The 12,792-nt window shown below is 32.4% G+C and overlaps 1 protein-coding gene across 3 annotated transcripts in view; it reads left to right on the top strand.

Moving 5' to 3' along the window:
* The window catches only part of LOC106459401 (ubiquinol-cytochrome-c reductase complex assembly factor 1-like), a 53,849-nt gene that overhangs the window by 14,224 nt on the left and 26,833 nt on the right, over window positions 1–12,792 (top strand). For all 3 annotated transcript variants that reach the window (XM_013919021.2, XM_013919029.2, XM_022386011.1), the window contains exons 4-5: window positions 6,560–6,632; window positions 11,788–11,845. In XM_013919021.2, the coding sequence (XP_013774475.1) occupies window positions 6,560–6,632; window positions 11,788–11,845 (131 nt within the window). The remainder of the gene's footprint in view (window positions 1–6,559; window positions 6,633–11,787; window positions 11,846–12,792) is intronic.

Raw genomic sequence — 12,792 nt, 5'->3', positions numbered from 1 at the left:
TCAAGAAATTAATGTCACTTTTTTTTTTAGATGAAAAAACTCGAACAACTTATGTATCAAAACTAACATTTATTAAATGAAATAGTCTCCATTCTTATCAATAATGCTTTTCCATCTTACAATCAGGTTGTTAATGCCCTGATTAAAGAAATCACTAGACTTTAGAGCAAAATACATGTCGATGTCCTCTTTAACACCTTCCACATTTGCATATGTTTTCCCATTAAGATGGTTTTGCAGCAAACGAAAAAGATGGTAATCTTACGGTTCCATATCTGGTGAATATGGTGGGTGGAGGAGAACTTCCCAACCCAACTCCATAATCTTGTGTTGCATCAAACATGCCCACATGTGGACGTGCATTGTCATGGAGAAGAAGAACACCTTTCCGAATGATGAGTGGAGGGTGTTTCTGATAAAGGTCTTGATTTAAACGTTCTAGTTGCTGACTACAGATCTCTGCATTGACAGTTTGCTGTGGATTGAGGAGTTCGAAATGAATTATTCCTTTGATATCCCATCAAATGCAAAGCATCATTTTCTGCGGATGGAGTCCAGGTTTTGGGGTCGGAAGTGGTTTTTGTTTAGGACTGAGCCATTGTTTTTGGCATTTAATATTGACATAGGGAATCTATTTTTATCACCAGTAACAATTCTGTTTAAAAATGGTTGACGCCCATTATGTGCCAGAAGAGATGAAGCAACGTTCACATGTTCGAAACAATGATCATCGGATATTTCGTGAGGCACCCAAGTACCTTCTTTATGGAGTTTTCCCATATTCCTTAGATATTTACATATTGTTTCATGAGAGACATGCAATTTCAGGACCATTTCACGAGTATGTTGCCTTAGGTTAGACTTAACAAGCATCTTCACAGCATCAATATCAATTCCAACATGTCGGCCCATGCCATTACAGTTTTTAAAGCTAAAGTCACCTGAACAAAATTTGCCGAACCATCGTTGACACTTACGAATGTTCAAAACATATCCATAAACTTCTTTGATATTCTTTTTGGCTACAGAGGCGTTGTTTCAAACAGCATTACATGCCGAATGTGTGTCTCATCGTGTGCCATCACTATAAAGGATTAGAGTGTACTAAACTTTACACATTATATAGGCTACACTAATGTGACATTTAGGTGGTTCGTTTAACTATTATGTATGATGTATGTTTTTTTTGTGTGGGGGGGGGGTTAATGAAAGTGTTCCAAAATGCGACATTAATTTCTTGACAACCTAATAGTTGAGCAAAACAAAAAACTCAACCTTCCGTTAGTATAGCTAATTAAATATACTTTTCTTATGTTTCTAATTATAAAGGGTAGAATGTATTGTTTCATCACGATGTTCGGCCAGCCTAGGAGGTTTAGTCCTAAATACAAATTTTAAGCTAACAATACAGAACAGTCTTTATAATAAAAGTACAAGGATAAACAACAATTAAAATAAAATGTAATTGCCTATGCCCATGGTATACTAACTAGTATAACTACTATTATTAATTGAAGTAACAAGAAATAAACAAAATAGCATACCTTACTTATGGAACCCGCAAACACTAGTTCTTGTTTTGAACCATAGTCATTGATGTATATTTGTTTGGAATTTTGCCAAAGATAACTCATTATGGCACTTGAACTATATAGTGTGAGAGGCTATCCTACATTTGGACAGTTAAATCCATATGTTTCAGTTTAAACCATGTTGGGTTAATTGAATCAACTTTACCTTGCCACAAACAAAACAATTGTTTATGAAAATGCAAAATAATAGATAAAAAATAAAGTAATAGCTGACTTGATCATTATAATATGACAATGTTAAATAAATGTAACCACAAGAAAACAACTAGCTAAACTTAATATGTAGTTATAGGTTATGTGAAAGATTTTTATTACCAGTCTGACTTAACTACTCTTTGTGCTTGCAAGAAGTAATAAATAATTTTCAGTCTTCTCAAAAACCTGAAAATAAACATGATAAGATTGAAGAAATATGAAAGTTCTACAAAAATAATACATTGAATGAGTGCAAAAATACTAAACTTCTGATGTTGTAATGTCAAGCTTAGCTAATATTAACTCTTCATGATAATAACTTAACGTTTGGTAAAACCAGTGGTGATCAATAAACTAAAGCTTTTACTATTACCTAAAATGAAATCCCAAGGAGTCAGTGTAGATGTGAAAGTTTTAAAGAGTTTGTGATACTCTATGAAACTTGTAAACCCATAATATTTAAGAAGAATATTGTTGATTTTTCCATACAATTTAATGAATTTTGTGTTTAATTTTAGCAATGAGAAACTTCGGGTATGAAAATTGTGAGTGAATTTATGTGCTTTATCTATAAAATCTTTTAGTGATGGACAAATTCTTTTGTATCTAATAAGCTGAAAATGTAAACATTGTAACATAACTTATTTGGAATATTCCTATTTGTTAATAAAAAGTTTATAACTTTAAAGTTTAACACAATTAATGATGGTGATATCTAAATCTAAATGGTTTGCTTTATTTCTAATAGAAAAGCTTTTTTCTAGAGTGCGCTCTCGCAGATAAATTTATAAAGAAAGATGTGCCAAGAAAACCTTAATAATTTGGTTTAGGAGTATATATATATATCTGCAAGCATAACTGATGTGCAAAGATTTACTTTAGTCTATCTAAGTAAGGTTTGTAATGTAAGAAAATTGTAGTCCAAATAAATATAGATCTACAACTGGTGAGCTGAAGTTACCACCCATTGGAATTCCTTGTACCTGTTTGAAGACATGTTGGCCAAATTGCAGAAATGTATTATCAAGTAAAAACTTCATGGCCTGCTAAAATTTATTTAACAGAAACACTGGTAATTTTCATGAGTGACATGTCATAGAAAGTTTTGTGTTTACAGAAGCAGAAAAGTAATTTACCAAAATTATCAAAAACTTTAAAATTGTTCATGAAAACTCTTTAATTTTATCAATAGGAAAACTGGTGTAGAGATCACTGAAATCAAAAGTTTATACTGTTATAGTTTCAAAGTCTTTAATTTTCTCTTAACATTAAATGGAATTACCAATGATTACACATGGATTAATACTTTTTTTTTATAACATTGCATTATTTCTTTAATGCTGTTTTTTGTATTTCATACAATTACCTATAATAATTGACAATTCCTTGGCTATAGCATTTTTATTGCCATAATGAAACCTGTATTTGTACTTTTAGAATCCAAAGTAATTTAGGCTTAACATTGTTTGATCTATTTAATTGTATACTAAAGTCTGATGAAACAGAAATGCCATTTTTATGTGTCTATGGACTTCATTACATGGATATTTTAACATATTGAAATTAAACCCCATGCCTTTACATAAAGTTATAAAACCATTTACAAATGAAAACTTGTTAGCTGCTTTATCTGCAGGAGTGATGACATATCTACTATATAAATAATCTAAATCTTTTGATTCATGACACATTCATTGTTGTTAATTGTGAATATCTTTAACTATGTTATGAATTTATTGATTACCTTTTTAACTTTATTTGCCAAGTTTCTGAATAGGATTACTTTTAAGTTCTATTTTTTGCTCTATTTATGTAAAACTTTAGTGAGTGATGTGATAATTACTTTTTTGTGCATTTTCAATTATTTTTGGAAAATCATGGAATTTTGAACTTTACTCATTAACAGTTGTAAATCCTCATTAGTCATGATATCAAGGTTACTGATGAGCACGTAATCAATGGGTAAAAGTGTAAGGGGATGGAGTACAATCATATTTATAGGATAAAATGTTGTGTAACTCTTCATCTATGTTATGTTATCTAATATATTGTTATAATTAAGGATGTTACTGCCAATGGCTCTATTGCAAGAAAAGCTAATAGTTGGGTATTTAATTCTGCAAGTGTTAGGTAACTGGTTCTAATTTAGTAAGTTCTATACTTCAATCAGTAAATGTTACTGTGAGGTAAACCTTATTCTTAAATTCATTAGCAGTTGTTGTTTTGGGTATAAGTGATGACAAATAATAAATAATAGCAAGTCTACATTACTCGTCAAACTTGGAGGCACATATACTTATGTTGTATTGAACAAAGGTAAGTTTGTAAACTGATAGCCCTTGCAAGATAATGTAAAAATTTTTAGATCTTTTGTTTGATAAACCTTTAATAGGTTTTGTTATGAACTATTTTGCTTTAGCCCTGTTTGTTCTATGTTTGTGCTCATGACTATGTGGCCGACGTGTAAGCAACTGGATAAAACATTGATTACTTAAAAATTGGTAACATTAACTCTCTAACTATGGGCTTTGTCCCAGGGACTGACCTTGTAAACATTTTGTACTTGTTATAGTTTTCATACTATAACTTTTAATACAGTTTGCATATCTTCATAAAATTTAGCAGATTATCATTAAACATTACAGATTTTTTTTATGAACTTTTAAGATTTTTAAGTAATGGTTTGTTAGTGCATTGTTTTCTTTTTGAATGTTGACTATCCAACATGCAAAGTAATTTTGATGTTATGATTAAAAATACTTTTATGCATCAGAAAATTGTCAAATTTCACATTCAATATCTGTATAACCTCCATATAATTATCAAACTTTTTTTTTTTGAAAAAACAATATTTTATCTGTTATTTTCACTGTTGTATCTCTGTATTGGTTTGGTTGATTTGACTGACATCGTAACCAACATAAAAAAATGAGGAAATAGATGTCATTTATGGAGTTTTTGGTCTAGAATGACTATAAATTGTAACAAGAAACCATAAATGTTTAGTTTGAATACCTTAAATCTTGTAACATTATACATCTATATATAAACGGTGCTCATGTTATCGTATTCAGTAGTATAAATCTGGCCTTTTAAAAGTTTCTTCTAGTGTACCAGTATTTTGTAAAATACAGTCACATTTCGATTATAATACATTACGTATGTGTACATATATTATTACTATTTACAAATAAGTTCTTAAATTTCAGTTACTGTGCCTAAAACATAGAACAGTAAATCAAGAAATAAAGAAAACAATGATTTCTTCTACTTACAAACATTGTACTCGTTTACCTGCTTGCTATAATTTGCTAAGTCTTGTCAAGTTTTGCATGTGGAGGATTTAGAACAAAATAATTTTTTTAGGTTTTATATATGCATTTTGAAATAACTAAGTATTATAAATTACTCTATCAATATTGCAGATTTCCACTCTTAATTTATCAGGCTTACTAACTAAACTAGGTAAAAAAGAAATATTGTTTTTTGGACAATATTTTCACTTACCCCATCCTTCTAACATTTGAGACAAAGAAAAAATCTTGGGAATTTCCCACCATCTAGAGGTTGAGAAAACAATGTGAGGGACATTCTGGGCTTTCAATTGGTTACTCAGACATCGTAGACAGAATTTGATGTACGTAAGCAAGTATTTTCAAAAATGAAAGAGGTGGTCAGTGCCCACTGTGTTTGATTTGCTAAATGTAGTGATATCTCAGCAAATGGAAAAGATAGGAGGTTCTTATTTTATATTCTAGCTTTTCAATATCAGTAATTTGAGTTTTTATTATAACTAGTGTTTTCATCCAGTACCTCTCTCTTTCCACACATTTAGCATGTAAACTGTTGAAAAGTTTAATTTGTAGGTATTCTATGGGCTGTACTAGAAATTTTTCAAAAGTATGCTCTGGGAAGCTAGTATTGATAGAAGAAATTTGAGTACTTCTTTTTTTGCAATGGATTTGTAGCCATTCATTCTGCCTCTAAAGAAACTATGAAGTCTTGCCTACATATTGAGCACCACATTTTCTACAGCTAGCTAACTATTCAACATGTTAGTACCACAGAGTTATTTATTCAAGCTTATGAGAGAATGTGTGTATATTTAATTTTATATCAACATTGTCTTTTCATTTGGAAGCCTGGCATGGCTAGATAGTTATGGCACTTGACTCAAAATCTAATGGTTGCAGGTTTGAATTCCCATCCTACTAAATCTGCTCACCCTTTCAACCGTGTGTGCATTATAATGTGATAGTCAATCCCACTATTCGTTGGTAAAAGAGTATCCCTAGAGCTGGCTGTTGGTAGTGATGACTAGCTGCCTTCCCTCTAGTCTTTTACTGCTAAATTACGGATGGCTAGTGCAGATAGCTCTTGTGTAGCTTTGCATGAAATTCAGAACAAACAAACAAACTTTTCAATTGGTGAAAACCACATGATGCTATCTCAAGATAAAGCATTTAACGCAACAGACAGCACGTTACAAAATGTAAATATATCAGATGTTTTGGTAAGATGATTGTAAAATATAAAAAAATTTAATGCTGGAAGAGTTAATAAATTTGTTTTAGTGACGTGGGTGCACCATAGAATAAACAGTGATTACTATCATAATTAATTGATGAATTGAGTTCTTGCTTATGTGATTTGATGTACAAGGATGTGTTTGAATTTTTTATTTATTTCTTGAGTATATTATTTTGATCGTAGTTTGTATAAGTAAGTTTATCAGATTTATCTAACTTGAATTATTTTTGTTTGCTCTTCAGAGATTGATGGCTTCTGCAGTTTTTTTATATGAAGCTTGTGTTGATGATGTGAATATTTCCACATTCTTTACTCGTAAGTAATTAATTTCACTGGAAAAATTATTAGTTTTTGCTCATGCACTATGTTAATAAAGAAAATTAAACAGAATATTTAAAAAAAAATACCAAGATGTACATTAATGTGTTTAAAGACTTACATGGGACACTCTTTAGGTAAATGTATTTGCTACTTTAAATCTCAGTGATTATATATATATATATATATATATACATCGAAATTCATATTGTAGTGACCAATAAAGTGAGAACTAAAACTTCAGACATTCAATAGATCCAATGACCTAAGTAGTTAAAGTATCTTTTTTCACAGTCCTGCCTAGTTTTAATTTTTATGTCCTCAAAAAATGTCTTTTTGTCTGTAAAATAGGGATAGTGATAGTTTCTATTTTCCGAGTTAAAATGTTTTTCTTAACTCTGGTATCTGTGGTAGTGCATCCATTGTCCAAGGGCAAAATTACACTATAGAATTGAAAAATGTACAGAAAATAAGATTGTAGTCATTCTACAACACATTTTTTAATACTTCAAGGTTGAATTCTTATTATAATGTATGCTATTTTGTACGACTGTTCACTGTCCCTATTCACAGCTTTGGGATGACCATCACCAGAATCAATTAGTGTAGTAAAACTAGCCCAAGAAGTGTCCTAACAAGCTTAGAATTTTGAATTATTTCCTGGGGGCTGCCCAACACACTACTCTGGGCTTAATGTTGTTAAGAGTATTCATCACAGGCCAACAGTAAATAGTTAACTGCTAAATGTACAACTTAAGCATATTATGATGTACATTTGGGGTAAAATGATAAAGATGTAGAAAAAATACTTAACAATGAATTTTTGTTTGCATGTAATTTCTGCCGTAACCACTTTTTGTACACTCTCTTATACTGCTGAATTACTTTCAGTAGGACAGTTATATCTACTAGTTTATTCAATAAAAATTTTATTTCATTTGACACAAAAAATATTTTAAAATTTTGATTTTGGGTTGATTTCACCTCAGTGTGAACAAAAAACATTAGTTTTTGTGAATTTCTTAATTTTTTTGTGAAGATAATTTTTACTTGTATACCCCTACTAAAAAAGTAAATACTTTTGAAAAAATAGTGCCAGTTTGGGCCTTGTAACTTCAATATAATTGTAGTTTTGTTGATTGTAGTCTCTCACTTTATACCTACACCTTTTGTCATGGTGTTATGTAACTGCCTACATCTTAGCTTTGAGAAGTCATGGGTTAATGATATAAGCATCTAAGAAAAGCCCCCCTTTTTTTTTCTCTCTCTCCTTTTCAACTGCACAAGTCACTATGGCTTCCCATTTGGCAGAGACTACATAAAGATCAGAACAAAGTGATAAAAGCTTAGGTTGGTCATATGTTACTAAAAAGAACAGATGTTTGTGAACAATTTCTGTCACAATTACAATCCTCATTTTATTAAAGCTTGAGAAAAGCTTTCTTTGTCACTTTGTATATCATTTTAAGTATGATATTGCATTATGATAGGAAAATAAACGTTTTTTGTGGAACAAGACAAGTTTGATTAGATCATTTACAATTGACTGTATCAAGTTATATAAAGACAAAAAAAAATAATATATATATATATATATATTGTTTCATAAAATTAAACTATTGGAAAGGTTTACCTTCTGCCTTTGTTTCTGGCTGATCTCTCTATAATGAAATAACATTTCCTCCTTTTATATTTGCTATGCTCATGAATCAGGTATGTGATACTCTTTTTTTTAACTGTATATCACAAATTCTCTTTCTTTGTTTTACTTCTTGTACCTCCTTCTGTCCTAACTCTGCATTGTCCTGCATCTAACCTTCTAAATCCATTTTGACTCCCACTCAGTTTCTTGTCCACGTGGGTGTTTACCTCAACCCCTGCACATGTTGGGTTCAATTCTCTCCCTTGCGTATTTGTGCCAAGGAAATTTTGGTATACAATGCACTTCTCTCCTGCATTTGGGGACTCTTGCTTCCCTAGGAGACCTGATTCCTCACAGTCATGCACACATGCATCCCCTTTAATAAACTCTACAGGACCAGTGGAACATGTCCTGCATTCTCTTATCTGCCGTTGCGTCTCTGTCTTCCTTTCTACATCCCTCTGCCATGGTGGCTTAATCGTTTCAATGTATTCCTGGATATACCAAGCCCCCTTTTGGTTTGACTTTGATCTTTTCACCAATGCTTCTATTTCTGTATGGGGGAGGATGGTATTTTCATATCAACTTTCTGGAGGTGATTGAGGCTTATTGGACTCGCCCTCTTTGGTCATGGTTGCCTGAGGATCTTATGATGATCCACTCGAATAGTTGTACAGTCATTACTTCAGTCAATCACTAGGGAGGCATGTGCTTTTGGGACCTGTGATTTCTAACTCTGGATTTCCTTTCTTGGGCCTACAGTCATTGTATTCACCTTACAACATCCCAAGGAGTGGCATGGCCAGGTGGTTAGGGAGCTTGACTCGCAGTCTGAAGGTCATGTGTTCAAATCCCCATCCCACCAAACATGCTTGCACTTTCAGCTGTGGGAACATTATAAAGTGATGGTCAAACCTACTATTCATTGGTAAAATAGTAGCTCTAGAGTTGGGAATGGATGGTGATGACTAGCTGCTTTCCCTCTAGTTTTTTACTGCTAATTTAGAGATGGCTAGGGTAGATAGCCCTCGTGTAGCTTTTCATGAAATTCAAAACAAACCAAACCCATGGAGTGTTTTTTAACATCCTTTAATCTTCTGTTGGATTTGTTTTAATTGTGGTATCACCTTGTATCAATGCTTTTGCGACACCCAAGTTGAAGGTCTCTCCTCAGTTGATCTCAATCTTTCATTTTTCATGACAGAGCGTTGCACCTTCACCTTTACCTGGGAGATTTTCCCAAGAAGTAGCCCATTTTCTCCCTCAATCCTGTCAGTCTTCTACTCTTTCCCTTTATCAATGTATATAATCTGTTTAATGCCACTGGTTCTTTGCCACTGCTTTCAGACATATAGTCCTTCTTCTCTAAATCGTACTTCCCTTTTTTTACCTGGCTTTTTATCTATGGCCTATTTTACCAAATGTAGGTTACCATGGAGCATTGTCCATAAACTTCTGCCTCTTGCCAGGCAATAATTTCTTCTTTGTTCACCCCCCTCCTTGTCTGGTCCCTCTCTCCTACGGGAACCTGTGTATGGCTCTTTGGGCATTACTTGTCACCATTTGAGCCATTAGTCTCCTGTTCTTTGTATTATTTGGCTCTCAAGACATAATTTCCTCTTGTTGGTGGTCATCGTTGTTCAGACTTTTATGCCTTAGATGTCTCCCATACTCTGTCATAAGGACTTGATGTTTCTAGCCCACTCATTTCTTTCAAAGACTTTAGCTATCCAAGAGGAAGATCAGATGTTATCTTCTATCTCCATCCCTTCTATTTTATTTTCATCATTATACAAGCATTTTGATCTATTGTCTTTTGTATCCTGTACAGACTGTCCATTGCTATCCATTTTTGTGGAAACTGCTGTTATCTATTTTTTATTTTGACAGAATCTCCTCCTCTCTAGATTTGTCCTTTTCTACTTTAACTGATTAGGATCACCAACTCATCCATCTCACATACTCTTCTTTGGGTGAGTCTGACCATAGGCTTTTTTACATCTCCTCCTGCCAGTTTTGACATGTCACAGTCTCTCTTAACACTTTTCATTGCTGGCCTTTCGAGGAGATCTCACAGACTGGTATGTGGACCACAACTAATACATTTGTCTCCCATTGCTTATATTATTGGGCAGTTTACTTTTCCTCTGGTTTTTGCCTCCCCCCAGTTGCCATTCTCCAGTCTACCCAGAGGGGCTTGTGTAATGATTTTTGCTTGTTGTGTTTTTCAGTCATTTCCATGTCATTTGTACAAACCATGGCACCTCCCTGTGTTTATCTTGATTTTTTTACACATTCCAACACATTGAAAATTCTTCAATGATAACAAAAAAGTAAACGAATGGAAGAAGGCAAGACATATCAGTTCAAATGTTACATGATGAACTATATCTTATGTTTCTTATGCTTGGTGCCATTGGAACCCCCTGAGTTGCTGGCATTACCTCACAGGAAATACTCAACAGAAATCTGCATCAAACAGGGGAGAATGGCAAGCATTAAACCCATCTGCTCCTGCTAAGTGGTCACTGTTGAAATGAGGTTTTCTGGCAGTATAATTGACATAGCCATTTCTGACCTGTTACAAAAACAAAACTAATAAAACAGACAACACCGTCCCATCCTTCCTCCCCACTTCCACTGCATTTTCTTTGCCTTGTCAAAAATGAGCCTATGATCATGTGCTAATGTTTACAGGGAGAACTGCATATGGAGGTTGTGTCACCTTCCTGTTAGTGAAGGGCTACAAAATTATGGTTATGTTATATGCTGTCACAATGTATGTAGACACATGTAGGGGTGGGAGCTTGTTCAAGATTTATGGCATATGGCAGTTATGTGTAATAGCTCTCAGTGGTGCAGAGAGATAAGTGTCAATCTGAAAAACATTTATACATCTCTTGATTATTGAAGTATCCCACAACAAGTTTAAGATATTATGGTTTGCTACTGGTCACTGTAATTTGTACAAGCTAAGTTTTAAGTTTTACTCTGCACAACAGTGTAATGATAAGTAATTTTGAATTTGATTAACAGGTTACAGATAAATATTTATTTCTCTTGTACAGGCTTCAACATTTCTTGTTGATTTGTTTTTAGGTTTGTTACAGTATCTAGATAATTATATCCACTATAAGTGTACAAGTATAAAAGTGGAAACTTTGATTTCAAGCCAATTTAAATTTCTATTGACCTAAGAACATCTGATAATCAGAATGCTTGTTTGAAGTTCCTTCAACATGAAGCCCATTTAAGCTTCTGAAAAGTAGAAATCTCAATTCTTCTATACCTATGTTTTATAGTGTTCATGATGAAATTTAGTGTGAATGATGTTGCATATTATTTTAAGATTTCTGAGACAAATCATTTTATATTATTAAATGTTTTTTTTATTACTCTGTAGCATTTTGTTCATATTAGTTAAGTGGTCATGATGCTGATATTTATTTACATTTTTACATTTGAAATTATTTGTACCTAAAGTATTATGTTCCTTGAAATCTATTTCAGGTTATCAATTACCAGACACATTTCTCTCCTGGTTTCTTGTAATGGAATTGCATGTTTGGTAAGCTTATATATATCTTCCAGTGTTTCTGTATTAAAAGAGTAGATATTCTGACATACTTGATTGTAAAAAATGTAAATGGCTCAAATTAATGTTGAAGTTCCAAAAATTTACAAGTAGACTTATATGAAAACATACAGGATAAAAAGCAAATGATATGTAAGACGCTCTTTTAAATATAAATATTTTCATTACATTCCTTCATCTAAGAAGGTGATAGGAATTGTTGGTTTTAATTTCTAATAGAAGTTACTTGTAAATAATTACATACTCTGGAATTACAAATGACACCATGAAAATTATAAAGCAAAATGAGTTTCCTTACAAAGATTTTGAAAAGTTTATTATTCAAATAGTACAAAATAGATAGAAGTATTTAAAATTGGAACAGCTATTCAAATGTTTTTAAAAGTACAAGAAATGTAATAGGGAACTTGTAGAATTAGATAATAGATAAAGTGCTTTCAGAAAAAAATCATTTTGTTAAATTTACAGAGATACATTAAAATAACTTAATTTTTTATGACTTTTAAAAATTGGTGTAAAGGAAATATAAAATGCTAAATATGCAGCTCTAGCTGTATAAAAGTCAATAGCCCAATGCCGGGGATGACAAAATTTTTAGATCATACTACTGTGAATTCCAAACATAATAGCTTGGGGCTAATGTGATCCTGCTTGAAAGAAATATGAGCATGTGTATAAAACATAATAGCTTGGGGCTAATGTGATCCTGCTTGAAAGAAATATGAGCATGTGTATAAAACATAATAGCTTGGGGCTAATGTGATCCTGCTTGAAAGAAATATGAGCATGTGTATAAAACATAATAGCTTGGGGCTAATGTGATCCTGCTTGAAAGAAATATGAGCATGTGTATAAAACATAATAGCTTGGGGCTAATGTGATCCTGCTTGAAAGAAATATGAGCATGTGTATAAAACATA

Source organism: Limulus polyphemus, unplaced genomic scaffold (genome assembly GCF_000517525.1).
Source record: "Limulus polyphemus unplaced genomic scaffold, Limulus_polyphemus-2.1.2 Scaffold27, whole genome shotgun sequence".
Lineage (NCBI taxonomy): Eukaryota > Metazoa > Arthropoda > Merostomata > Xiphosura > Limulidae > Limulus > Limulus polyphemus.
This window is presented reverse-complemented; position numbering and strand designations above follow the sequence as displayed.